We start from the raw sequence: 27,335 nt of genomic DNA on the forward strand, positions 1-27,335 counted from the left end.
TTGAAAAATGGGAGTACTGTGTGAACCAGTCAACCAGAGATGGGGCGAGAGGGAGAGGGGGGAGCAGATAACCAGTGTTCCTGTTTACCCTTTGTTACCAGGCTAGGGGAAGGAGGAGAAGATCACCAAGAATTTAACTTGGTGTTAAAGCATTTCTGTGACAGAAGCAGGTAAAACAGTCCTATAAACTAGCAGATGACATATGCAAACCGCCTAGCCCCTCTCCCTGGGCCTCTCGAGAGTCCCTCCTCCCTCTCAAGGGGCCCTACTTGTGCATCCCATCAAAACATGATCTAGAGAAAAAGAGCAAAAGTGGAAGAAACATCTGGACTACATGAATTTTAATGTGTTGAATTTTTAATAAAATATTTCAGGCATTCCAGTTAGATACAATTAATGTGTATTGTGTTTCATTTTAAGTGACCAAAAATATTAAGTGATTCTAAATAATATTACACTTCATCAGAACCATCATTTGCCTCTCAAGACAGTACCATTACAGAAAGTCGTCATTGGGTGCCCACTGTGGAGGAGGAAGGACCCTGAGAGAACTTGGTAGCACACCTGAGACCCCCCCTCTCCCTGGGGGCTGACTCCGAGTCAGCCCAGAGCCACGCTTGAATCTGGAGAGTAATGAGTAGCTGTTTTACTACTCAATATCTATTTGATGGCCATGAAATACCATTTTTACACTCTATTAAATTAGATTCATCAGGGAAGCCAATGTTGTTCTAATGTATATAGACTCATTGCTAATCTTCTGTAGAAATATCAGCTTATTTCTTGAATTATCCCACAGATTTGGATATGTGCCATCATTTCCCATCAATTAGTACTTTTATCTGTTAAGAACCTTTCCGCCCATAGCTTAATAACCTCCAAACAATAATGCTCTATGAAGAAAAAGAAGGAAAAAAAAGTGTTGAATGTATTCCTTGCTCTAGTTACCTAATTTTCAGTAAATAGTCTTTTAAATACTACTTCAAAATGAAATTACAGTGAGATCTACTCTTATTTTCTTTTTGTCAAAAAAAGTTTAAAGATATTGCGAATGTGGTAGGTTTTGTGAATTTTTCTAAAAGGACTGGGGCTGTTATCCTCATCACTTTCAGTAGGTTTCTAGCTGTTTTATACCCAGAGTAGGTGTAATGTATGTAGTAACAGAAACCTACCTCTCTATAGTTTTTCAGAGTTTAAAATTCTATGAGCTTTAACTTTCAGAGTGTAGTGACAAACCTGAAAATAAGAAAAAAAAAAAATATTTCCCAGAAAGTGGAAAAGTTACTCTCCGAAAGTCATGGCATTTTATTCTGTAGCAAGGGCAGAATGGCTCTCGTAAATTCTGATGTAGGGTAGACACGAGCACACACAGGGCTGCAAGAAATTGTAGCTAGAGAAAGAGGGAGGAGAGACGGAAGAACTTTGGAGCCCAGCCGTGTGGGACCATTTACCACACACGTCAACGGCCTGACATGAAAGTGCTATTGATCATTATAATGCTGGGCCATAAAGAATATATTGGATTATCATTTGTGTACTCTGTATTAAGCAGAAATGTTCAAAACAAAATTTGGCCTTTGAACTGATTAAGTTATCTAGAAGAGGATACATGGAATATAGTATTCCCCAACCATGCTAGGTAGCTAAATGAAGCTGATTATGTTACAGTGCAATAAACTTGAGGGTTAGTTTAGTCAATTCGTATCTGTAATTTGTAGTTTGGAGGAGGACATTTTTTTACAAAGAAGTCTATTGAGTTATAAGAGCACTCCAATGATGGTAGAAAAATGGCTGAGGGACAGGAATAATTTGTAACAAGGGAAATAGAAGAATACATGAAGAACACTCAGCTTTTCCAGTGGTCCAGAAATTTAAAATAAACTGAGAAATCTATTTTTGGTTTTAGCTAAACAGCAAACTTACCACCAGGAATGATCAATGTTGGTCAGTGTAAGAATTTGAAAGCAGTTTGGCAGTTTGTATCAAAATCTTTTAAAAAGTATTCATTCCCCTTTGACCTAGTAATTCCATTTCTGGGAATCTATTTATAAAAGTCATGTATGAGCAGCCAACGATTTATGCATTAGGATGTTGACTTCAGCAGTATATATTACGGCTGCTGTAATAATAGATCCCATTTATCAAGCCCCTATTAAGTACCAGACCCTGTGCTAGTATTTGCATATATTTTGCCATCTCATTAGTATGACAAAAACATTGGAAACTATTAAATTGGTCAGCAATAGAGGAAAGATTACATGATGGTATAATGGACTGTTATGTAACCAGTTTAACATAATATGCATAGTTAATTTTGACAAGTGGATAAGTTCTTATAATAAAATCAGAATATAAAACCACATATGGAATAACTACAAATGTATATATAGGTATCCATACTAATTATGAATGCGTATGTGTAAGTAATTGCAATTATCTGTTGTAAGTGTGGATGTCGTTTACACACATTAACATCAAGAGCAGAATAAAAACATACCCAAATATTACCAACATAACCATCCTGTGGTTATCTGAGAGTGATGGGATTTTTTTTTTAAGATTTTATTTATTTATATGACAGTGAGAGAGAGAGAATGCAAGCAGGGGAAGTGGCAAAAAGAGAGAGAGGGAGACTCAGGTTCCCCACTGAGCAAGGAGCCCAACATAGGGCTTGATTCCAGGACCCTAGGATCATGATCTGAGCCAAAGGCAGACTCTTAACCTACTGAGCCACCTGGGCAACCCCAAGTGATGGGATTATGAGTGACTTTTACTTTTTTCTCTAAACTGTTCTGTGTTCTAAAAAATGACTAAATATTACAAGAAGGCATTGCAAAAGGCTTCCACTCTGTGGATATTGAGCGGTGATGTCCATGGTACCATTGGTGCCATTGAACAGAGTATGCACATCTGAATTAAATCTGTATTCTATTTGCTTTTAAATATTTTTCTTTGGCAATTTTCACTCTTTTGGTATACTGTGCATGCCTACTACTGTTCTCGTGTTTCTAATTACTTTTTTTTTTTTTTAATAAAGAAAAGCATGAACTTCAGCCCAATGACTTGGCCAGCTCCAAATCCCTTGAAGCTTCGGGTCGGATATATGTCTACCGAAAAGACCTAGCTGACACTTTGGTAAGGACTTTTAGCCTTTACTTGAAACACAGATGGCAGACTAAAGTCATATTTTGTATGTTTTATAATAAATGTTAGAAAAACACATCAAACTACTTCCTCCTCTAGCCAACAATACACCTGGCAAGCAACACTGCCTTTGCAAATCAAAAACAGGTACACCTTGAAGAATCCTAAGCCTTCCTAGGTCAAAGCCTGCTTCTCTCGGGCCTCTGACATAGGGGCTGTGAGAGAAGTGACCCCCCTTCCCATTAATCTTAATTCCATTCCTTCTTTTTTGGTGGATATGAGGCGATCAGGCTGAGAAACGTACCCTGTGCAAATTTAGGGGGAAAGAGACTCTGTATTGTTTCCATCTCTCTGGTGCACTTTGAGTATGCCGTTCACTGGAAGAAAGGGACAATTATCAGCCTTCCCCGTGTAAAATCAGCTCCTAACTATGGTCTATGGGATGCCAATGAGGAGTAAGAGTTGGAAGAAATGTAGAACCCGTGCTGTAAGTTACTTTCCATTTTAAGTGTAAGAACATTTACACCTAAGCAGATGACTTGTCATTATTACCTTCCTAAAAACCTCAGCCTTGTGGTTGCTTTCTGCCTGGTAGGATCAGGCCTCAGACCTATATCCATAAAGAGCAGGCCCTGCCAGATGGTGATGGTATCCTCGAGAGACACGGTCCTAGTCTGTTTCAGTCACTGGCATGGTTCTTTCTAGGCGACTCCTGTTGTGTTTATAATTGAGGAATGTGTATACCACATGGGTTAACCAAAATTGCTTATGATAAAAATATTTTATGTAAAATCATCCACAAGTATCAGCCTACCAGAATACTAATCTTTGTCACTTCTGGCACTTACCACCACTTAGGTACTGGGTAATTTACCTACGGTATCTCATTTAACATTCCCAGTGACCCTGTGAAGTTCAGAGAGGCAGAGTCCCTTACTGTAGCTTCCAGCAGCCAAGGAAGGGGAAGTGCTAGGACTCCAGGCTAGGATTCCAATATTATTGGCCTCAGAAGGTCTTGCACATTCCTTTCATTTGTATGTGATGAGGGGGCAAAGCAGAGGGAAACCTGTCTGACTCCAGCCTCTCTGCTTTGGAGTGTCTTTCAGCAGGTCACAGGTCCTGTGTCTGTGCATGACATAATTCTGTCAGTGAACTGTTACCAGCCAGCATCCTTGAATAGACAGTGAGACTGTCTTGGCTTTAACCCTCCCTAGGGAGGAGGACAATCTACCCTCTGGCTTCCTTGGAGCTCCTGGGTGATGGTAGAGATTCACACTCTTGTCTTCCATGCCCTCCTTCCTCACGCTACCCACAGACTTCTTTTCAGTTCCCTGCTATGCACGCCCCGTGCGCTCTCCGACCACCAACCAGGACCTGCTTCAGAAGAGCAGAAGGCAGGCCTGAGCAGTGTCTTAGTACAGGACATGGGGGCTCTGAAGTATGTTCCGGGATGGGCCAGGTGCCATCCTGCCCTCGAGTGTTTCCACCACCAGCTCTCCATGCTGCCTGAGAGTTCCCTGTTGGAGTCCTAGCTTTCAGTGCTTTATCTCCAAAAGATTGCTAGTTGAAATGGAATATTATTAAGGGCAGGAGAGATAACATGGGGAGTCACTGGGCCTCATTCCACTTACGTATAGATGAGTTGCTCTTCTCAGAAGGCAGGCGTTAGAGCCCTGGATGAAACGGTAGAAAAATAGAAAGTGTTTGTTGGAGAGGGCCGTAGACAGCCTTGGGTACTCAGAAGGCAGTACCAGGGCAAGGGGTGCATTTAGGGAGAAAAAGCAGGAAAGGTAAAAAGCCAACTAAAAATATCCTTACATCTCCAAATTAGTGTGCAGAGATTTATGTCCGTCTTCCCAGCTCTTGGCTCTCCCGCTGAATGCCTGCAGAGTAGTGTGGCACCTGTCTGGTTCCAGACTAGTCAGGCCGCGAGAAACGTGAGCTTTCCTTCCCCCACAACCCCACTCAGTATTTGCACACGCGTTATTTCAGTCTGCCCTCATTGAGCTCCCCCTTGTGTCCCACCCGGGGCTACAGGGACAATTTGTATCTTGACCTGCCCTGAAAAAGTCTGTGGAGAAGTTCTGAGAAGGTCTTTTGTCATTTGGTTTTTGTTTTTTGTTTTTCTTCTTCAAGTTAGGAAACCTTTTTATAACAGTAAAACTTGTGAAATGCTAAGAATTTCACAGTTTTGAAAGAGGAATTGGGGGCACCTGGGTGGCTCAGTCAATAAGCGTCTGTCTTTGGCTCGGGTCATGATCCCAGGGTCCTAGGATCTAGCCTGGCATTGGGCTCCCTGCTCAGCAGGAAGTCTGCTTCTCCCTCTCCCACTTCCCCTGCTTGTGTTCCCTCTCTCACTGTGTCTCTCTCTGTCAAATAAATAAATAAAATATTTAAAACAAACAAAAAAACAACAAAAGCGGAATTAATATTTGGAACCTCTTCATCCTGTCATGTCATTTATTTTTGCGAAGTCCCATTGTTTTTTCTCCAAGTTATTAATAATTTTAATATCATTAACTACTCAAATCCAACCCTTCAAATGGGAGAATTTTTTTTCAAGTAAATGCTTAGCCAACATCAGCTCAAACTCATAACCCCATACCATGTGCTCTACAGACTGAGCCAGCCAGATGCCCCTGGAGAATTTGTACTTTAATTAGAAAATATCAAATATTTTGAAAAGATGCCAGATAGTTTTTAATAAATTCAACAGTGACAAAATATTTAAAGTTTTGGTGGAATTTAAGGAAGTGCCATTACCAGACTCGCCCCTCTTTGTATAGGTAAAGCAACAAATACTTGAAATAATCATCCACCATGGGACATAAATGAAGTAACTTTTATTTTTTATTTCTTGTTTAAATTTTTATCACTTCCCACAGGCATTTTAATAAAATTTGTAAGTGTGTGTCTGGGACGAGGCTTGTTAAACATATTTCCTGTGAAAACCATGTCTGTCTTTATTGAAGTACACCATGACATTTCTTTTGTTTGTTTTTATACTAACCTGCTGGCACACTAATTCTTACCAGAAGCCAAAGTGATTTCAGGGCTTTCGCTTTCATTACGCTGTCTGCTGGGGCAGTGTTTTATAATCAGATCTGTGGATGCGTGCACGTGTGGTAGGGGGAGGGGCAGGCTAACTCACTGAAGTATCATTGATCACATTCTACTGTTTCCAAGGCTGTTTCCCAAATTGATTGTAACTCACCAAAGATGAACGGACCAGGAAAAATATTAAGCGCACTCAGACAAGATTACTTTCCTAATCTGGGCTTCTAGTGGCTTTCTGTGGTCAGCCAGTTCAGTGCCAAACATTTGGGAATTACTGAGGATCCTTTTGCTTCTGTCTGTTGGTTTAGAACCCATTTGCAGAAAATGAGGAATCACAGCAAAGGTCGATGAGGATTTTGGGAATGAACACTTGGGATCTTGCTCTGGAATTAATGAATTTTGATTGGAGTCTCTTCAATTCAATTCACGAGGTAAGTAAGGAGTGAAAAGATAAAATAAATGCTAGTGCTATTTTAACTTTGCATTCTTTTTTTGAAAATAGATTAAATCATAGTTGAGATAGTTAAGATTTTATTTATTTATTTGACAGAGAAAGAGAGTGAGAGAGGGAACACAAGCAGGGGGAGTGGGAGAGGGAGAAGCGTGCTCCCCACTGAGCAGGGAGCCTGATGTGGGGCTGGATCCCAGGACCCCAGGATTATGACCCGAGCTGAAGGCAGATGCCTGATGACTAAGCCACCCAGCCACCCCTAACTTTGTATTTTTTTAAAAGAGTATTTGTACGTGACTCAGTTTTAAAAAGATCCATCATCTCATGCTGTAGTTCTGCGTAGGATGCCATAGCCCAAAAGATATTTGGAGACTTTAAATACATTAAATACAAACCTAGCAAAGTCAGACACGTGATCATGCTTTATGTGCTCCTAATATAATCATATGTGTACTGTAGTATAAAAGTGCTATATTTTTATATGTTTGAATACTTATGTATTTGCATAATTATGAAGATCTAATGGAATTGAAAAGCCATTTTACATTTGACAACTTTGATATTGATACTTTAATTTTTTTCCATAAAGTTCGCGGTCTTGTACAGAATCGTATTTATGCACGTACACATACAGTCATTCTTTTCCTCTAGAACATTCTAAACATTTAGACTGTGCTGCAAGACTTAAAGTACTTTCTTGAAACTTTGGAGATAGACTTCAAATCTTTATGTCCATCACCCCTCCCTTGGAAGACAGCTTAAACATTTATAAAATGATAGAGTAGAGTAGGGACAAAATGCTATTGACAATTAAGGAGTAAATGTAGCCAGTGGAAGGGCTCACAGGAATCAGGAGATGAAAAATGAGACCTTTCTGTGCAACCGTGTGTTGCCTTTGCTTTGCCCTGTAGTGACATTTTTCATTACAATCAGCCTTTCCTTCTGAAGAAACTCGTGCCCAACTCGGGGGCTTGAGTTCTCCTTTCAGTTTAAAGTGTCCTCCTCAGAAAAATGTCCTCCTCAGAAAAATGTCCTCCTCAGAAAAATGCCCACATTATAATCTAAATCCAAGCAAGTCGTGAACTCCTTCAAGCTAAACGATGTGCGTCTTATGAGATGTGACTGGAGCAGGCTGTGTCACTGCTTGTACTGCTTTCTAAGGGGAGCGGGGGACCCCTCCTGTGAAGTGCACACACCCTTTCATTTAAAAACACATCCCTTCTGTTGCTCTGCCTATGATCAGTCTGGATAAAGAGTGGCTGGTCTTGCTACATTTTGTAAATTTTGGACCTTTCCCTGATCTCACTGTCTTTCTGTTCATGATTTTACTCTGTCTTTTATCCATGGTTTTCAAAAAGCAGGTACCCAGACCAGCATCAGCAGCACCACCTGGGGGCTTGTTATAGATACGGGTTTAGGACCCACAGACTTATTGAAGGAGAAAATTCAGGGGCTGGGGCCCAGAGAGCTGCTGTAACAGGCCTCCAGGTGATCCTGATTCACTCTACAATCAGAGAACCCTCATGGAGAGAACCTACCTGTACTAGTAACAATCATTTCCACTTGCTTTTCCCAGTACACCAAGTTCAGGAAGTTTGGATTTGATTCAGCCTGTGATTTAAACTTCAGAACTTCTTAGAGTTTCATGTAAAACTATGTCATCTGCACATTCTAAAAATAACATTTTTTTGTGAGGATTCTAAGTGAACATTATTTCACAAGGCATCTCTAACCCTGCGTTGTGTCCGGTTGGATCTATTGTTATGTTCTCATAACACATGATGAGAGTGGCCACCTGAGGCAGCTGTTAACCATGGACTGACTTCTGTAGCAGCTTGTCTCTGCTAAAAATAAATGCTGGTGTGCACCTGTCTTCCTGCAGCAAGAGCTGATCTACTTCACGTTTGGCCGACAAGGCAGTGGGGAGCACACGGCGAACCTCAGCCTTCTCCTGCAGAGATGCAATGAAGTCCAGCTCTGGGTGGCCACGGAGGTCCTGCTCTGCAGCCAGCTGGCCAAGCGGGTGCAGCTGCTGAAAAAATTCATCAAAATCGCTGCACAGTGAGTTTCCGATGGTGACTAATGCAGTTCTTCTGGTCTCCTTGAGAGAGTCCATTTTTTTCCCTTTGGGATGATAAGAGGGGTTAGGAGGTAAAAGTAAAATACAGAGTGAAGTGAGCAAATGATTGAAAAGGTCTGTTCTGGAATATTTATGTCTTTGCATGTGAGGGGGTTACACTTTGCCATCAGTGTCCATACCAGACTCGGGCCCTCTGCTCTGTGCTGCAGAATGAGTGAGCAGCCAGCACGCACATGCTCCGTCCCGCAGCTGACCTGTGGTGTGCCTGGGGAGCTACAGCAGGCAGGGAATACTGGGAAGATGACGTGAGGGGGGAGAATCCTTGCAAATTGGGTGCATTCTAGGATCCTATTCTTGGCTGCTTGATGCCCACTGTGTGGACTTTGCAAAATCCTCTGCAGGCCCAGCCCGGCTGGTCCCACCTGACCTCAGAGCCTCACCCTCTGGGCGCGCTCCACGTCACAGCCGCTCCTACTGGCTGTCTGTCCCGGGCATGCCGTCCTCCAGGCCTGCACACGGCATTGTTGGCTCTGCCAAAATGACCACTTCCACCATGCAGATTGCTGCGTTCTTTAAGACCGAGGTCAAAAGTTACTTCCTTCTTGAAGCCCTCTCTGATTTTCGGATGCAGGGCTAACTACTTCCTACCCCCATGCTCCCTCACACACATGCTTATTCCCTTTTAACTTTTTCTTTTATTACATTTATTAAACTTCTCTGTTTGTATAGAATCCCTTCCCTTGCCTGTGTTAGCCTCCAGAGGACAAGGGCCATTACTAATCAAACATTGTACCTGATACGCCTGATGCAGAACTTAAACAGCAGTGACTCAGTAAAGGTTCATTGAATGACATTTTAGTAACTCGCTGAGAGCTTCCCTTAAAATGCCAGATTAGTATCCTGAGAGGGCTCTTGGGGACAGCCTCCCAACGGAAGCAGGCAGCAGGAGTCAGAATCTCTCCCAGTTCCTACTATTACCCATTTTATTTCTCCTTTGTCTTCCCGAGTAGTTTCTACGTCAAACAGTTTTGGTGTGTGCATCAGTGTAACACGTTCAGGAAACTATGAATAATCACTTATTACTTGTACGGATCCTTGCAGGGAAGTATGGATTTCCATGGGGAAACCAGACCGACCCTACGCCCAATCCATGCCTTTGAGGAGTTTGCAACCTGCTGGAGGGGATACTTGGATACCTCAGATGGCTAGCGTGCAAAATAGAACGGGGGTGCCTTATTCTAGATTGAATTCTCCTGGGGCTTTGGAGGGGGAAAAGCTCGTATGCCAATGAGGTGTAAAAGAAGGATGGGAAACATTTGTGAAGGATGTAGCATTCAAGGCCGTATTTGAATTCTGGGGGGAACTAGACAGATAAGAGTTCGGAAGTACGTACTGTCCGTGGAGGTGAACCTCCCTGGAGGAGGAGGCAGGCAGCATACGGTCAGGGAAAGGGACCTCATCTGCTTTCACCAGAATGGAGTGTTCTTTGTACAGAACTGTTGGGAGATTGATCTGCAAAGATAAAAACAAATGGTGAAGGACGGTGCATTTCCGATCAAAGAGTTTAGGCTGAACTGAGGAGCTAGGGATTCATTGCCTTTTTTGTGCAGGAGACTGTCAGGATCAGAGCTGTCCTTAGGAAGATTGATGGGAAGGTAGCACATCGACTAAACTGCAGGCAAAAAGACCCCCAGATGCAGGGCATGTCGTTTACTTAGCAAGAGATAACAAAAGTACCCAACCTGGTGTTTGGTGCAACTGGAAATGGAAGGTGAGAGATTCGGCAGATATTCCTAAATCTTGGATAGTTTTTATGGTGAATATTCCTTTTTCTTCTTCTTCTTCTTCTTCATTTGGCCAGTGCATTCCAAATGGCTTGTGAAATTCATAAAGGTGAGGCTCTTTTGGATCAAAAGCTTTCTTATAAATGCCAGTTACTTGGAGAAATGGGACATTAATGTCCCAAGGAGTAAAATGACACCACACAGCTTAGTTCCAGTATAAGATTATATCTATCCTCAGGGAAATGAAATATATTCACATCTTCTCCATATGGCCCCATGCTCTTGAATTATTTACTGTACTGGTCTTTCTATTCCTAGCCCATAGAGTAGAATGCCAACAGAAACATAAAGTTAAATTCCTCATAATCACACTAGTAGGAATAACCAAGGGAAAACAGTAATTTCCATGATCATGAAGTGTCTCCCCTGCCTAAGGCATCTATTTGCATATTCATGTTTCCTTCCTTCTCGCCCTCCCCACCCCCCACCTCTGTGGATTGAGTGGAGTTTATTTCCTCACACAGACAAAGGAGTGTTTGCTAAACCGGAATGTTTCAGTGTCAGTCTGTGCTTATTGTGGAATGAATGAACCTTGGTAACAAAGGATTCCAGACCGGATTGGTATCCAATATTTGTACTCTTATCAATTTGTCTTCTAGAGAAAGTATTTGTTCTTTTTATAGGTTCAGAAGTTAGTTATATGTGCTTTTTTTTTTTTTAATTGTAAGTATGACTACAAAAGAGATCTGGGTTAGGAAAATTGTTTATGGAAGCTTAAAGATAAAAAGATGAGAATTCTGAGATCCCAGACAGGTAAATGATATCAAATAAAAAGAGGTATAATAAACCTTTTTAAAATGAATATTAATAAAACCATATCCCCAAAAAGTCTTGTTTTCAACGCCAGCAAATGCTGTCCGAAGGGCTTGCTGTATACTGGGTATTTGGGGGATGGGCAGAATATAAAAATGAATGGATATATCCTCTAGCTGTGAGGAACCTAATGTCTAGTGAAAAATCACAGGACCACGGGGCTTCCGTCCTGTAGTAAGTGGGAGGACCTGGGAGTCAGAGAGAGCCTCCCACAGAGGTGCTTGTGGCCTAGGGGCAGGATGGTTCTCCCCGACCACAGGAGCCTCTCCACAGAGGAACCTCCCATCAGCACACCAAGCCTTAGAGCTGCCTCATGTCTGTTCTAGCTGGCGAAGGAGGTAAGGAGACAGAAAGGGAAGCAGAGTCCAGGTAATAGATGCCTTTGGTCACCGATAATATACAAAAACAGTGGATTTTCTAAATCATTGATCCAGAGAAACATACCAAGCAGTGTCCACCAGGAGCAAGTTGGTAGAAAGCAGATAAAGGGGCCAGTTAGACTGAGTTTCCGGTCCCCTCACTGATCCCCAAGTCGCAGGCAGGGCCAGATGCCGGGCAAGGAAGACTCCGAGGGGTACAGCTCATGACCGTGGAGGCTCCGCGGTGAGGGACCTCTGGGACAGTGTCTAGCCCAGATGTTTTGGACCCTCAGTGTGGAGGCAACAGTGCCTTTACACATTCCACTCTTGGTGGGGATGGAGTTTGCCACATGCTCCCTGGTGGGGCCCTGTCTGCCCTGGAGCCCAGGCGCAGCTGTCCTTGGGCAGTGTGCAGCCCCCGAGGCTGGCCCTGGGAGTAGCTGTGTAGGGAGGACCTGCCAGGCACAGCCAACTGTGTGTGTGACCTGGAAACAGCCTTATCCGTTCTCTTGTTTCTGAGCTAGATACTTTCCCCTACAGCCTGTGCCACCGGGAGGCCGCACCATTTTGGGGGACAGTTTTCAGTATGTGTCGAGAACATTTAACGTCGAGATAGCTTTGGACCAATCATGTCATGAATGACTGAATTTTAATTAGAAGCACCATAAATCCAGTTAAAAAGTTTTATGCACGAAGATACTCTTTGTAGCCTTCTGTATTGAATTGAATTGAGAATATCCTGAATGTTAACAATAGGGGAATAAGTAAGCAAATCATGAAACGTTTTTGATGAAGTTGTACAGCCATTTATGATGGTAGTGGAGAATTCATAATACACACTCTAACACAGTATAACTGAAAAGGCAGGACTCAGGAATTACACATCCGCTGTCCCCAAGTTCCTCATGAGCCCAGTGGGGATGTGGTGGGACAGAGGGCGTTTGGCACAAGCTGGCACTTTTTCTGCCCCGGCTTGCTGTTGCTCACTTTCATATGACTTCATATTTATTATGTTAGAGGAATTTCTTAACTTTAAAAACTTGGCTCGGAGAAGTGTTTTTTGTTTGTTTGTTTGTTTGTTTGTTTGTTTAAAAAAAAAAACACTGCAGATAAAGGAGTGTCTAGAACCCACAGGCTGCCCTGGCTGACCTGGGAGGCCAGGCCCCCTCCGCAGGCTTTGAAAACCAGTGGACTTTTGACTGATTAGATTGAAGGGCATGACTGACCTAATGCAGAACAGATCATCTCACAGAGTGAATGGAGCTCAATGTGATTTTATTTTGCATTTTATTTCCTCCTTTCTCCTCTAAATGAGAAATATGGAATGGGACCCCCACAACACATGCCATACTTTACATAGATCCATAGGACAGTGTCTGTATGGCGGATAGCGAAGAAAATTCATCTGAATGTTGAGGGAGGGGGAGCTTGAACCAGTGAGGGGAGAGGGGCTTGTATGTCGAAGCGTAATGACAGCATCCTAGGTACAGAGAGATGGGACAAGAAAACTATTATAGTAGGAGTATGCTAGGGCATTGGGTAGGTCAGTTGGGTAAGTGCCTTCAGCTCAGGTCCATCCTGGAGTCTCAGGATCGAGTCCCACATCAGGGGCTCCCTGCTCAGCAGGGAGTCTGCTTCTCCCTCTGACCCTCCCCCTTCTCGTCCTCTCTCTCTCTCCCTCAAATAAATAAATAAAATTTTTATTTTAAAAAGAGTATGCTATATTAAAAGAAACATGAATTGAAGAGTTTTTGGTTGAAATTGTAGATGCATCATCCAAATTAGATTTTTTATTAATTTTTTAAAAATATTTTATTTATTTGTCAGAGAGAGAGAGAGAGCACAAGCAGGGGGACCAGCAGGCAGAGGCAAGAGAGAGAGAAGCAGGCTCCCCGCTGAGCAGGGAGCCCGATGCGGGACTCGATCCCAGGACCCCGGGATCATGACCTGAGCCAAAGGCAGACAGACACTTAACTGACTGAGCCACCCAGGCATCCCCAAAATAGATTTTTTTTAAAAGGAGGAATCTTTTGAGGTGTCCAGAGGGTGTCGGAGCACAATCTTTTCCTAGAGGGAAAAATGAGCCGGAATGTTTGGAATCTGTTACCTGGTGAGGAGCAGCAGAGCGGACACTGCCAAGCCCCCCCAACACACACACAGAGGCATTCAGTGTGTGTTGGCCTTGGAGTCCCATGCCACCCTGGACATTGAACTCTGTAGCCTAGGAGAGCCTTTGCATCTTTATCTTTTGCAGCCATCTGGCAAAAGGATGTTGCTCCAAGTACCTTGTGCTTTCTTTATTCCGTAGCTGCAAAGCCCAGAGAAACCTGAATTCTTTCTTTGCTATCGTGATGGGTCTCAACACTGCTTCTGTGAGCCGGTTGTCGCAGACCTGGGAGGTGAGCCTTGGGGGTCTACATGGAACGGGGGAGGGAAGGGATAAAGAAAACTGAATGGGAAATGTTCCCGTGAAAAGCCGTTCTTCAAAATCAATTTATTTGCATTGTTTAAATGAGGTAAGTACTACTAGGAAAGAAAAAAGTTAAAAATCTATGTGTCAGGTTGGACTGTTTTAATCAAATGGTCTTCAGAATGGCTCTATTAGTTATATAAAATCCAATACAAGAAATACATATTTTCATACAGAGAACATACATATATGAAGGAGATAAAAATTGTAAAATGCTCCACAGCTCGTTTTCTGCTTTGCTGCCATGCTTGTGTGGTTCCAGTCCCATGCTGGTCCTTTCAGAAGTGGTGACAGGTGTCCAGAAGCAGATTTGCTGAGATGCTAATGGTTGTAAGCTTCCAGGCCTCTCTCTTGCAGGCACCCCCCCCCCCAGCAGTGTGTTCATGTGGATGATGTATATCTCTGTAAAATTTGCAGAAGTACAGTAGTTTTGTATTCTTATTTTTTAAAGAAGGCCCACAGTGTTCAGTTTCGGCCCCTCCCCAGTCTGGGCTCTGCCTGTGTCCCTGTTGCTTGGGGAAGGCTGCCTGCATTCTCAGATGGAGAGGCCCACTCAAGTCAACTCAAGTTCTGAGACACGGACTCAGCTCTTCCCACATAGGCCCTTAGAGTCTGTGTCTTAGAACTTGAGTCCCTGAGTGTGGCCAGAAACAGGAAAGAGGGCTCCGGCCCTTCCCCTGGCCCCATCACCTTTCTTTGGGCTTCTATTTGTCTCCCTCTGTTCCTGTTGATTGACTACCTCACTGTGTGCACCATTTCTCTCCCTCAGCCCTGCTCTTTCACCATCAAGCCTGCCCCCTGATGGCCCTGACCTGCATGTGCTCGCGCGTTCTCCTTAGCGTCTCTCCAGTCCCCTCAGCCTCACTTCCTGTTATTACTCCATTCTCTCCGTGGCTCCCGATTCTCACTCCTGCAAGACAGGCCGACTCTCTTTTTCCTGACGTGAGATGTCAGCACAGGGCTCCAAGCAGTGTGCTAGGGTTTCACTTTCTTTGCATCAGGCGCCATTCTCCACTGGGAAGCACGGGGGGGACCTGAGGGTCGGGGTCAGTGCTCCTTAGAGGGGTGCCAAAGAAAAGGAAAGAAAGGCCTGCTTGCCCCGGTTAAGCAAACAAGACGTGCGTGCGCATCATAAGGTGAAAGGAAGCGATGCCACAGTCCATCAGAGCTGGAGGGACACTAATGGCCACCCAGGGTCGGAGGGGCATGGAATTTGAATTAAACCTGGAAAGAAGTCTCGATGTGTAGAAATTGAGAGGAGAAAGAGTTCAATTCAATTCAAATAGTGTGTATTTCGTGGGCATGTAGATGGCCTCCTATGGGCAGGGCCCTGAACATCTGTCCCATGGTGGATCCAGAATGGGCTGGACCAATTAGAACAGAGGATGTGGTGATGAAGGAGATACGGGACCAGTTCAGGCTGGACCCCAGGAGGGCAAGTGGAAACTCACCCCAAACCACCCAGCTGGAACAGGGCAACGTGGGAATTCGAATTCAGACCCACTGACTACCCTGGAGAGCCTGTGTTTCCACCCTCTGTGACTTCCCATGCCACCTGTTGGTGGGGGTGGTCCTTGCAGCTCAGCTCTCCTGCCCATTGGCAGGCAGGCTGTGTCCGTTAGGGTTTTTATGGCCTTTCACCATTTAGCCCTCTGCTGTGAAATGCAGTTAGATCAATTCGACAAAAAATGCTAGCCAATATTACTATTTCCCACTCAGCAAGACGACGTAAGAAGACAAGAGCATTCGCCAAAGGTGGGATCTGGAACAGAAATCCTAGTCTGTATTAAAAAATCACCAGCGTGTGGAATGTCTAATCAGCTGGATTCCTGAGTCACGTAGCCATGACCTATTTTAAACTGTTTTTAGCAACATTCCCAAGGAGTGTCACATTAAGGAATGAGGAAGATTGCGTAGTGAGAAGCAGTCAGGGTAAACCAAAAGATAGAGGTGTTTGTGTTCAGATACGTGACATGTGGAAGTTTAGCTTAATAATCGTTGCCCCCTTGGTTCCTCTGAAAGTAACAGACTTCTTTGACGTTTTCTTTTTTGTATTTTGTTTGTTTGATTTTAGAAAATCCCTGGGAAGTTTAAGAAACTTTTCTCTGAACTTGAAAGTTTAACAGTAAGTAGTAAGCCAAACGGGACTTACTCTTCAAATTAATTGATAGTGCCGAATTTCTGTCTAGATTGCCTTGTTCATGACCCTCTACCGTGTCTGGTAGCTTAGACTAGATCACACGTACCTGAAACTGTAGCTTTCCTTCCTACAGAAGGAAGAAGTTGACAGTAAATGCTTCTTCCTCTCCATGGAGAAAGGTAGTGAGAATGGTCCTTTTGACATGATTTGCAGAGTGCAGATTTTTAAGTATATAGTCCATTTCAACGTCTACAAAATTAATTGGTATAAATGGAATGTGCAGTGTCTTATGCATGATTCTTTTTTCCTTTTTCTCCTTCATACCATTTCTCAGGTTTAAATTTTTTAAAATGTTGAGTTGCTTTTCAGAACACAAGAAAACAGCGTTCTCTTATTTTTCTGTGCATTGTCCATGCATTATGAGGAAGGTTTTTCTTTGCATTGTACCTAACAAAAGACTTTGGGGTTACCTCGTGATAGAAATTATGCAGAGGAAACTGTGCTTAAAGAACCTATTTGAGGAAAATAATAAGGCAATCAAAAGGTGCCTCTCTTTTGCAGTCATTTCCTATTATTGTAAACCAATAAGTTGACTTTTATTCATTGCCTACATTTCCTGCCCTAATTTAGTGAGTTTATTCTCCTAGGAAACCTTTATCTACTTTGTTCTGAAGAAGAACCTCTTGATATCTAAATCATGTTCAAATTGTATAGCAAAAGTGGATTTAGAATTGTTTCTATAGCACATTGATTTTTCTTTCTCTTTGTAATCTGCTTGGTTCGGCAGGATCCTTCCCTGAATCACAAAGCCTACAGAGATGCATTCAAAAAGATGAAACCACCCAAAATCCCATTCATGCCCCTGTTGCTTAAAGGTAACAATTGTCTTTCCTTTATGCCATCCAATTCCATCCGCAGAAATGTATCCCTCTAACTGTACAGTGCCAAAAAAAAGAGCAAGAGAGACTCTTAGTCTATTTCTTCAGAGTAATTTTGACATTGAGACCTAACCGTGTTTGTTTGAGATGGGTTTGCGAGTGCTCAGTTATTTCTGAGGTAACTGAAATACTTAATTGTTTCAGAGAGATACCAAAGCATTTTCACCTGACTCACAGAACTTGGCACTGGACACCTGTGCTTTTATTTTGCTCTGCTCTCAAGTGCAGGCTTACTTTTCTTGGAGTTGACCATCCACTTACTTCAGCCAGGCTGGGAGAAAAAACCCAGAGAGAGATCACACTCCGAGTTTGCAGCTTAAATTTTGGAGCGCTAACTGCCAGGCTGCTGCTGTGTGAGAAGTACCTATGGTCAACCCCCTGGCAGTAAAGTCTGTGACTGGGGGAGAAGGTGCTGTCTTTCCAGGAGTGGCATTCAGGAGAGTATGTGACAGCTGCAAGCTGGTCCGCTGACTTTTCTTCTGAAGAGCCCCAAATAATTCATCCCGAAACACATTAGTTAAATTCGCTAGTGAGATCTCAGTAGTCTCTTTCAAACCAAGAGGGTTCATTCAAAGGAAGTTCTTTTGAATCTGGCCTGTGCTACTAATACTCAGTATATACCCTACCTATGTGCTTTCCAGGAAAAAGGGATTTGGTCTTTGTTTTTGGAGCCATATTTTAATACTTTCCAAGGGGTTTTATAGGAAGACTTTATTATGTAGCCTTCGCCCTTCAGAGGCTTGTATTTTCTGCTGGGTCTGGCCCCAGTGACTAAACTCCGACATACGATTCTGGAAATGGGCTGCCTGGGAACCGGATTGCTGGAGGGCCCGGCCATTCTCCTCCCAGCCCACCCCAACCCCATCGCTGCCTCCACTGCCCCCACTGGCAAAGACGCCTGTATTCCCTCCTCAGCCTCTCTCCAGAACAGGCAGAGCTTGCAGAATCACTGAGAGGCTCTGAGCCCACCACTCCTCATCCACTCTGCATCTAGTACAAAGCAAGAATCTTCCTGAAACAATACTCTGTTAGCACAACTGAGGCATGCAGATGCTTCGTTCAAGCTGACAAGATTCTGCTAAATGTAAATGGATGGAATAGGGAGAGATTGTAATGCCAAAATAACAATTTAAAGGTTTATTCAGGCTTACAGTTTTTATTTGCAAAATGAAACGTTCTCCTGTGGAGAGTGGGGGGCGGCAGGTGGGAAGTAACAGAATCCTTTAGACACAAGTGGGAAACAGGAAATGAGGACAGATCTGGGAGAGAAACGAATCTTAAGCAGAAAAAATTTTGAGAGAAAAGTTTTTAGGTAATAAGAAATTAGTTGACAGTGGCCCTTTAGCTTAATTAGATATGAGCAGTGCTTTTTGCTGAATGTTTGTGATTTTCCCCAAAAAATATTTAACGCAGTCAAGTGTCTCAGACTTACATCTTAGCTTGGATGCAATTTTCTGCTCTACTGAGTTTATCTAGACCTCTTTGTTGGCAGCAAAACAAATTTCCCTTTTTTCTCTGCAAATACATTCACTCTAGTAAATTAAACATTTTTTATTTTTTTCATTAGAAGCTGTCTTGAGTTTAAGCACTTAGTTTTCTTTTTCAAATATTTTGTCATTATAAAAATAAACATCATTACACTTTATTGTTTCAAATTACCATTTTTATCTGAAATAATTTCCAAAGGAATATAGGGTGAAAATTTAAAATATGTGTATATCATGCCTGAAACAAAACATTTTGGAAAAAAAAAACAAATGTCAATTTGGGGATTTTTTTAATTGCAAAATTTTTTTAAAGTTGAGATAAACTACTTTAGAACAACCAGCCTTTTAGTGAAAACTCACCCCTCTCCCCCTTGTTCCTCCCACTTTGGGTTGCTATTAGAGAAAAAGGACCAAATTGAACTCCTGGGGTGTTACAAAGGATTAGGCCTCCCGTGTTTCCTTTTGTGAGCCGGTCAGTTCCCAGTAAGCATGCAGATTACCAAGTGAGCACTTAACCTCAGGGTCCTTCTTCATCAACTTTCCTGTTGAATTCTTGCCTTTTGATCCGTCCCCCCACCCCCATACACCCCCTACCCCTGCTGTGGTGTGGAATCCATTCAGAAAGTGGATGAATGGGAAACCCTAAATAAGTGTAGGGGCAAGGATCCTGCTCAGCTAGAGTCAGAAGCAGCCCAGCACTGTGTATCATGCGGTGTTTGGGGAGCCGGTAGTCCTTTCCAGCAGAGTGACTATCAACAGGTGTGGGAGGGTGAACTGAGGTCCTCTGGAGGGTTGTGTGTGTATCTCAGAGCCAGGATGATGACTGCAGATTTGCAGGGGCTTTTAAATCAAAGGAATGTTAGGGTGCTTGTACATTTCTTCCTTCTTTTACTTGTCATCTCCAAATGGAGCTGTTTCCTCCAGTAGTTCTATTATATGAAGTGTTTGGAGAGTGTTTGAGTGTCTTCAGATGAACAGCGCTCATTTCCTGCGCTCTGCCTGCTGGGTTCCCTGAAGTGCTTCACAACCCCAGACTTAACGTTCTGAGAGTCCAGGTCTCTCTCTCTTTCTTTGTCTCTTTTCTTTTTTTCTTTCTCTTTCTCTCTCTCCCCCTCCCTCCCTTCCTTCCACTTACTGGTTTATCTACCTCCTACCTTCCTACCTTCCTCTTCACACACCTGCCATTCACCTGCATCAAACCCTTCAGCCCCTTGAACCCCCTTCTGGGTGGCAGCCCTTTCCAGCCTCTCTCCCCCTACCTGGCCAAATGCACCTTCCCTCCTTTCTTCTCAGGCCAGCATGAGCCTGGCCTCCAAGCCACTGGGATTAAGTGAGACCACCCAAGAAGAGAAGAGACCTCAGGCTGGAGGGAAGAGAGGGAGCCACCAAGGGAAGACGTGGAAAGTTGCTGACATGCTCCCTGTGCCATAAATCTGGCAAGGCGGCTCTGATGGGTTTAAGAAATGCCCAAGTCTGTTCAGCTCGAGCTCCTGGAGAGATACAGTGGTGAGAGGAACCAGGCTCCCTGGGTTTGAATCCCGGCTGGGATGAGCAGAGTTATCATCGTGAGCCAGAAGTGCATGGTCTTTGGCCCACAGTTTCTTCACACTCTGTCCTGCTGGGGCTATACCTTACAGTCTTTTGTTAATGCTCTTAATACAGATAAGTGCCCTTATTGTCATGAGTCCTCGTCATTATCCTTGGGAACATGGTGAGAGGATGACAATAATGTGACACTGGGGAAATGGACCAAGGGATTCAGAGAGGGCGTTTGTGACCTGAGGTCTCAGGGAGTTAGGGGAAGCTAGGCTTTTAGGTGGTGTGTGGTGTAGATAGGTGCACACGGTGTTTATTTGTCACACCAAAAAGGTAAGAGCTAACTGCATTGACGAGTGTCTTCTAAGTTTTTCTAAAGAGATTTATTTATTTTAGAGAGAGAACGTGCACAAGTTGGGGAGGGGCGACGGGAGAGAGAGAATCCTGAAGCCGACTCCTGATGAGCAGGGGGCCTGACAGAGGGCTCCATCCCAGCACCTGGGATCATGACCTCAGCTGAAACCAAGTCTGCCGCTGAACCAACTGAGCCATCCAGGCACCCCACGATCTTTTTATTTTTTAAGTAATCTTTACACGCAATGTGGGGCTCAAATGTAAAACGCTGAGGTCAAGAGTTGCATGCCCTTCTGACTGAGTCAGCCAGGTGACCCAGGACTACTGTCTTCTAAATATTGTGATATAGAATGAAAGCTTGTAGTTCTTCTTTTTTTGAAAGCAAAGTCTTGAAAGATAATAAAATAACCAGAGAGTTTGTCAGATGACCGTATAATTGTGAATCGTTTTCCTGTTAGAACATCGTTTTAAAAGAAGGGGGAAAATCCTAGGAAATCTTTGCAGTCAGTACTGGAAGCTATATGTAAGGGATGGCTTGAGGAAAGATTTTTATCAGGATATCCTGTAACTATGTAACTCGTGTCGCCCCCTCGTGGGCCATCAAAGCTCAGCAGCCAAATGCATCCTAGGCAGGTTTCCAGAGCACCTAGCTCATAATTGCCCCTCAGGGACCCCCAGAATGAAAGTCTTGATTAGATGCAAATGCTTTCTCTTTCTATTTATAGGAATCTAAGGCTGTTCTTTTCCCTCTTTTATGTCAGCTTACTTTATAAGGATTTTATTTATTTATCTGTCAGAGAGAGAGGGAGAGAGAGCAGGCAGAGGCAGAGGGAGAAGCAGGCTCCCTGCTGAGCAAGGATCCCAATGTGGGACTTGATCCCAGGACGCTGGGATCATGACCTGAGCCGAAGGCAGCTGCTTAACCAACTGAGCCACCCAGGCGTCCCAATGTCAGCTTACTTTAACATGGTAGTTTTCATTTGGTTTGCCCTCCACTTTTGCTTTTTGTTTTTAATTCTTTTTTCTAAGATTTTTACTTATTTGACAGAGAGACAGAGCACACAAGCAGGGGGAAGCTACAGGCAGACGGAGAGGGGAAACAGGCTCCCCGCTGAGCAGGGAACCCAACGTGTGGCTCAATCCCAGGACCACGGAATCATGATCGGGGCTGAAAACAGACGCCCCACTGACTGAGCCACCAAGGCATCTCTGCCCTCCACATTTGTGATCTAACATGATTATTTGCAGGCTTTTTAAACCGTAATATATTTCTTATTTTGATTCCTGTTTTAGAGGATTCCCTTAGTGCTCAGTCGTGGACCCTCTGATGTGAGTTTTTATGAGTCACTGCTCATTGAGCTTCAGCTGCTATCTTTATTTTAAATGATTCCCAAATCCCTTTCTCTTGAAGAGGGACTCCTGGGTTTTTCAGTTCTGATTTTTGTTTTTTGGTTTTTGTTTGTTTGTTTGTTTTTGCATCCAAAGGAGATTTTTGCTTGAGTATCTTCTATCACTTTAAATGCAGTGAGGTTCAAACCAAGTGTAACTTCCCCTGCCTCTGAAAATGTACTTTCATCCTACTTTCCTTGTGTTCTTTTTGTCAGTGATGCTTTTTTGCACCCATCAAGGAGGGCCAGAAACTCTGACATTTTCTGGCTTATCCCTTTCTGATACACAATTGGGCACTGGTTTTGGGAACCAAAAATCTAAATTGAAACATCTGCATCTGGATCCACTAACATTTTAGGTAAAACAGGCCCCATACACTTGGCCAGGAATTGTTAAAAAGCAAACACAAAGATATTAAAACTCTTCTGTTTCTGGCTATGTAGTTCTTTCCTGCTCAATGTTCTGGCCTAAAAATTAGTGGGCTGGTTAAGTTACACTGGTTAAGTTGAGGTCAGGCTCTTCACTGTGTACAAAATATATCATTGCATTTGTTCGTTTATGTTCTCTTCCCACACTCACAAACACAAATTATGCCTTTTCACATCGAATACCATATAGATTCAATTCCAGGTTGCCTCATCAAATTTATGGAATAATGCACAATGTTTAAGAAAAATTAATAAGTTGTATTGCATCTAGACCTCCTTAGCCCTGACTCATTCCTAACAGCACATATATCTTGTTTTTAATTTTCAGATGTAACATTTATTCATGAAGGAAATAAAACATTTTTGGATAATCTCGTCAATTTTGAAAAACTGGTATGTAAATTTCATTATTTCTCCCCTTTCCCTTCTGTAAGGAAAGTGTATGCTTTTGTTTCTTGCTCCAAGAAACAAATGATTTAAGTACTTTTCTCCTTTGAAATCACGGTGGTTTGCAGGAGCTCGTTTGCTGCATGTTATGCATTGTCACGAAAATGTATTCCAGTTAAAAATGGGGGTGCTCACAAGACTCGCAAAGTATATGAAAACCTGCTTCTTGGGCTTGAAAATGGGACTTCATTACGTTTCTGTCAGAGGTGGAAGGTGTGTTACTGAACCAGAAGTAAAACCGTAAGGTTCTTCTGTCAAGAGGAATTTTGCATGCAGGAGGCTAAGCCTGACTGCCTGAAAGGCATCACTCCGTGTCTTGGTGTACACGGCTCCCGAGGCTCAGGAGGAAGCTTCTGGGGAGGTGTGTTTGTCTCCAGTGCTCCCCACTCGGATATGAAAGTGGAATTGGGAGTGTGTGAGTGTGAGGGCAGGTTGCATGTCTCTGCCAGCCCTTGAACGGTGCACAACTGTGGAGGCTGCAGCGCTGGCATAGGGCCCTCCCTGCTCACCAGTGAAAGGTTCCTAGTCAGTCCCTTCCTGCAAGTTACCAGAAGGCCTCTTGCTGAATTATTTCTAGGACCTTCCCAGGTTTCTTTCTCATATGGTAGGCTCCTCCTCACCTTTCTGAGTGGCCTGGGGCCAAGGAGGGGTGGCCTGCTAGAACTGAGCCAGATAAATCAAATGGGAGTACTCCAAAGAGGCCCAGTTGACCCCAGAATGAGTCTGTCTGGTAAATCAACCTTAGTGACACAGATGAGACTGTCCTTCATAGTTAGAGATGATACCAGTGATCCCTGTCTGGAGATCCTGACCTTTGAGTGACCTTTCCAGCAATGATAATGGGTTTGTGTGAACTCTTTCAGGAACTGACCTCCGGTTCCCTATAAGACAAGGTCAGGCCTGTGACAGCAGGTTGAGGGAGACAGGGGCTGTAGACCATGACCAAAGAGCAGTACACACTGATGAGTCCAGGCGGGGTTTGAGTCTGACCTTTGCCTTGTAAGTGCCCTGCTCTTATGGTCAGCTTAACTCATTGCACAGTGGGTGAGGCAGCAGAGAACCGCAGTGCAACTTGAAAATCCACAATACTAGAATCTGGGAGGTAGACATCTTGGGATATCTTGTCATAGCTCCATTTTAATCACTGGAGGATGATAGGTTTGTGCTTTTTTTTTTTTTTTTTTTTTAAGATTTGTTTATTTATTTGAGAGAGAGCGTGAGCAGGAGAGGCAGAGGGAAAATCTAAAGCAGTCTCTGTGTTGAGCACAGAGCCCTGTATGGGACTCGATCTCACAATCCTGAGATCACCACCTGAGCCAAAACCAAGAGCTGGATACTTAACCGACTCCCCAACCTAGGTGCCTCTGTGCCCAGTTATTTTTAAAGTGGATGTGTTTAGGAGCACCTGGGTGGCTCATTTGGTTACATGTCTTCCTTTGGCTGGGGTCATGATCCCAGGGTCTTGGGATCAAGCCCCATATTGGGCTCCCTGCTCAGCAGGGAAAACTGCTTCTCCCTCTCCCTCTAGTGCTCCCCCCGCTTGTGATCACTCTTTCTGTCAAATAAGTAAAATCTAAATAAATTAATTAATTAATAAAAATTAAAGTGGATGGGTTTGTAACATTTTAAGTGCAATTGCTTTGGAATCAGAGCTCAGTTAGAAGACTCTACAGTCAAACCAGTACAGCCAGAAATGTATATTCAAAGTGGGCTTTTTTGATACTTACTCTTTGAGATTTCTGCTACATCAGTGTTCTGTTATGTTCTAAAGACCGTAGGGCACCTCTTTGCAACCAAAGGCTAATAGGTACTGACATTCTAGACTCTGTGTAGGTTCATCCCCAGTGTGTGATATTAATGAAATGATTTCAAGCAAATGACGCTTTCAATCAGTATCTCCTTCAAACTCTGGCCTGCACATCTGGTTAAAAATGCCCAACAAACATTGGAGAGCATGTGTGAAGATGTGGGATGGGTGTTTCACACTGAGTGGAATCCACTATAAAGGTCTAGTGAGTTTTCCTCTGATTCAGAGGGAGTGCGAGAGAGCAGTCGCACTCTTCATAAGCTGACTCTTGTTGATTGTTGAGGGCAGGCTGGCGGTGGACCTTCTCCCCAAAGTGAACTGGTGGTTTGGTTAAGCTCATTGTGTTGCTGGCCCTCAGATGGTGCCAGCAAAGTATGAGAACAATTCGATAAAAGCCCAGATGGGAGAGAGCAGCGGAAAGATCCCTGCAGCCCTCTCTCTCCCTCTGACCAGCATCTCTGGTTTCCCATGCTTTCTCCAACATGCCAGTGGAAGCCGCCTAATGCAGCTCATGTCGCCTAGGGTCTTGCTTTCAGATGTGTCAACGCTTCAGAGTGACCACAGGGAAAAATAAAAGTAAAATCTGGGGCACCTGGATGGCTCAGTTGGTTAAGCATCTGTCTTTCCCTCGAGTCATGATCCCAGGTTCCTGAATGGAGCCCCACATTGGGCTCTCTGCTCACCGGGAAGCCTGTTCACCTCTTCCACTCTTCTTGCCTGTGTTCCCTCTCTCACTGTCTCTTCCTCTGTCGAATAAATAAATAAAATCTTTAAAACAAAACAAAACAAGACTTCTGACTGACCATAGGGAACAAAACAAAGTCTAATAGATAGTCCTTCTGTTAAAATCAGTAGCTATCAGTAGTAGTAGAATCAGTAGAATCTGTTAGAATCAGTAGTAGAGATCACAAGTAGGCAGAGAGGCAGGCAGAGGGAGAGGGGGAAACAGGCCCCCCCACTGAGCAGAGAACCCCCCCATCTTAATTCTTTAAGATGGTTTAAGGAAATAACATGGCATATATAAATAATCATATTCTCCTTTGAATTTTATTTTATTTTTTTTTTTAATTTTATTTATTTACTTGACAGAGAGAGCATAAGCAGGGGGAACGACACAAGGAGAAGCCCCAGTGCGGGGCTCGATCCCAAGACCCTGGAATCATGACCTGAGCCTAAGGCAGATGCTTAGCCAACTGAGCCACCCAGGCACCCCTCTCTTTTAAATTTAAAATTCCTGAAGAGAACTTTATGAAAAAAAGACAGCTAGAAAATCAATGCAGCTCTAAGGCTGTCCTCTCGGGTCCCCTCCCTCTTCAGGAGCGTTGAACTACTGCTCAATAAATTTTGCTTTGTCGTCCACCAAAAAAAGAAAGAAAGAAAGAAACACAGGTATACATACCAAGAGCAGGGCCCTAGCACCCCTGTGCATCCATTAGGTGCTTGCTAGCACATCATTGCTAAAGAGAGCAGATTTTGTAATATTGGGGAGTTCCTGGTCCTCAAAGTAGATGGCATTTAACGATGCAGCCCACCTCGGGCTGACCCCCTTCCTCTCACAGAGAAGACAGGGTGCATTCACATTTTTTCAAAGGACAGAAATCTATTTTACATTATACACAGCCCTGTCTCCTACTTGGATGCTGGAGAAGGAAACTGAATTTCCTAATGGAGTCAATATTTTCGAAGGAATGTTTCTTAGCAAGGAACAGCATTTCGCTTAAGCTACAGCAGGATCATCTTTCACAATAATGAACCAATAGAACCTAACTGAATTAACTGGTAAGAAGCCAATTCCTCATGGTGGATATTAGCCTATGCCAGCTAGCAAATAATTCAGTGCATTTTCTTTATCTGGCTGATACAGGCCAGCACATGACAGCCAACAACACGAGGGCCCCGATGTGCACACTGGGTCTAATGAGCTGTCCACCGTGCCCTCTGCTGTCTCAGCAGCTCTAACCACTTCACCCCTGAACTATTAAATAACCAAGAAACAGACACTTTCTCTTTTCCATGTATAGAGTATCATCCTTTGCCAGATTTTCCTCCTCCTCCTCCTTCCTGCATCAGGAAAGCCAAAGATGAGGCCCAGGACCCAGGTTTCCCTGTGGCATTCAGTCCTCAGCCTTGCACCTGCCCAGGGCTCCTGAAGCCACATGAGTGGCATACGATAGAAAGCAGTGTGACGCCATAGCTTAGAACAAGAGACCTGCCCTGGGAAGAGCGGTCACATTTGGGGAAGGAAACATTAACAATACATTCACAGACATGAGTCACGTCTCATTTCCTTTACAAAGGCAGACTGAGCTACTGTTCTAATCACTGCCCTATTTAATTTTTCACTATTGAGTAGAAATAAATTAGAAATACAGTGGAGAACAATTTAATAAGTAGGTCATGTTCAAATAAAGTTTCTACAGTTCTAAGGGGTATTAAATTTAAAAAAAAGTTTTGTACTCATATTATTCTTTTAGCAATCATTCATTAAGGGCTTGCTGTAAATGGATGAACCTTTGCTTGGTATGTACACGCAGGACAAGAAAGATGATGACATGTTTAGGGAGGTTTGGAGGACCAGATAATGGATAATG

At 43.5% G+C, this 27,335-nt stretch overlaps 1 protein-coding gene across 7 annotated transcripts in view; it reads left to right on the plus strand.

Moving 5' to 3' along the window:
* RAPGEF5 (Rap guanine nucleotide exchange factor 5) overlaps positions 1 to 27,335 on the plus strand; it is a 224,008-nt gene that overhangs the window by 188,450 nt on the left and 8,223 nt on the right. For all 7 annotated transcript variants that reach the window (XM_082693712.1, XM_082693707.1, XM_082693706.1 and 4 more), the window contains exons 18-24: positions 3,038 to 3,135; positions 6,510 to 6,632; positions 8,535 to 8,713; positions 14,057 to 14,147; positions 16,293 to 16,343; positions 17,146 to 17,233; positions 22,819 to 22,883. In XM_082693712.1, the coding sequence (XP_082549838.1) occupies positions 3,038 to 3,135; positions 6,510 to 6,632; positions 8,535 to 8,713; positions 14,057 to 14,147; positions 16,293 to 16,343; positions 17,146 to 17,233; positions 22,819 to 22,883 (695 nt within the window). The remainder of the gene's footprint in view (positions 1 to 3,037; positions 3,136 to 6,509; positions 6,633 to 8,534; positions 8,714 to 14,056; positions 14,148 to 16,292; positions 16,344 to 17,145; positions 17,234 to 22,818; positions 22,884 to 27,335) is intronic.

Source organism: Mustela nivalis (assembly GCF_964662115.1).
Source record: "Mustela nivalis genome assembly, chromosome: 12".
In the NCBI taxonomy this organism is placed as follows: Eukaryota; Metazoa; Chordata; class Mammalia; order Carnivora; family Mustelidae; genus Mustela; species Mustela nivalis.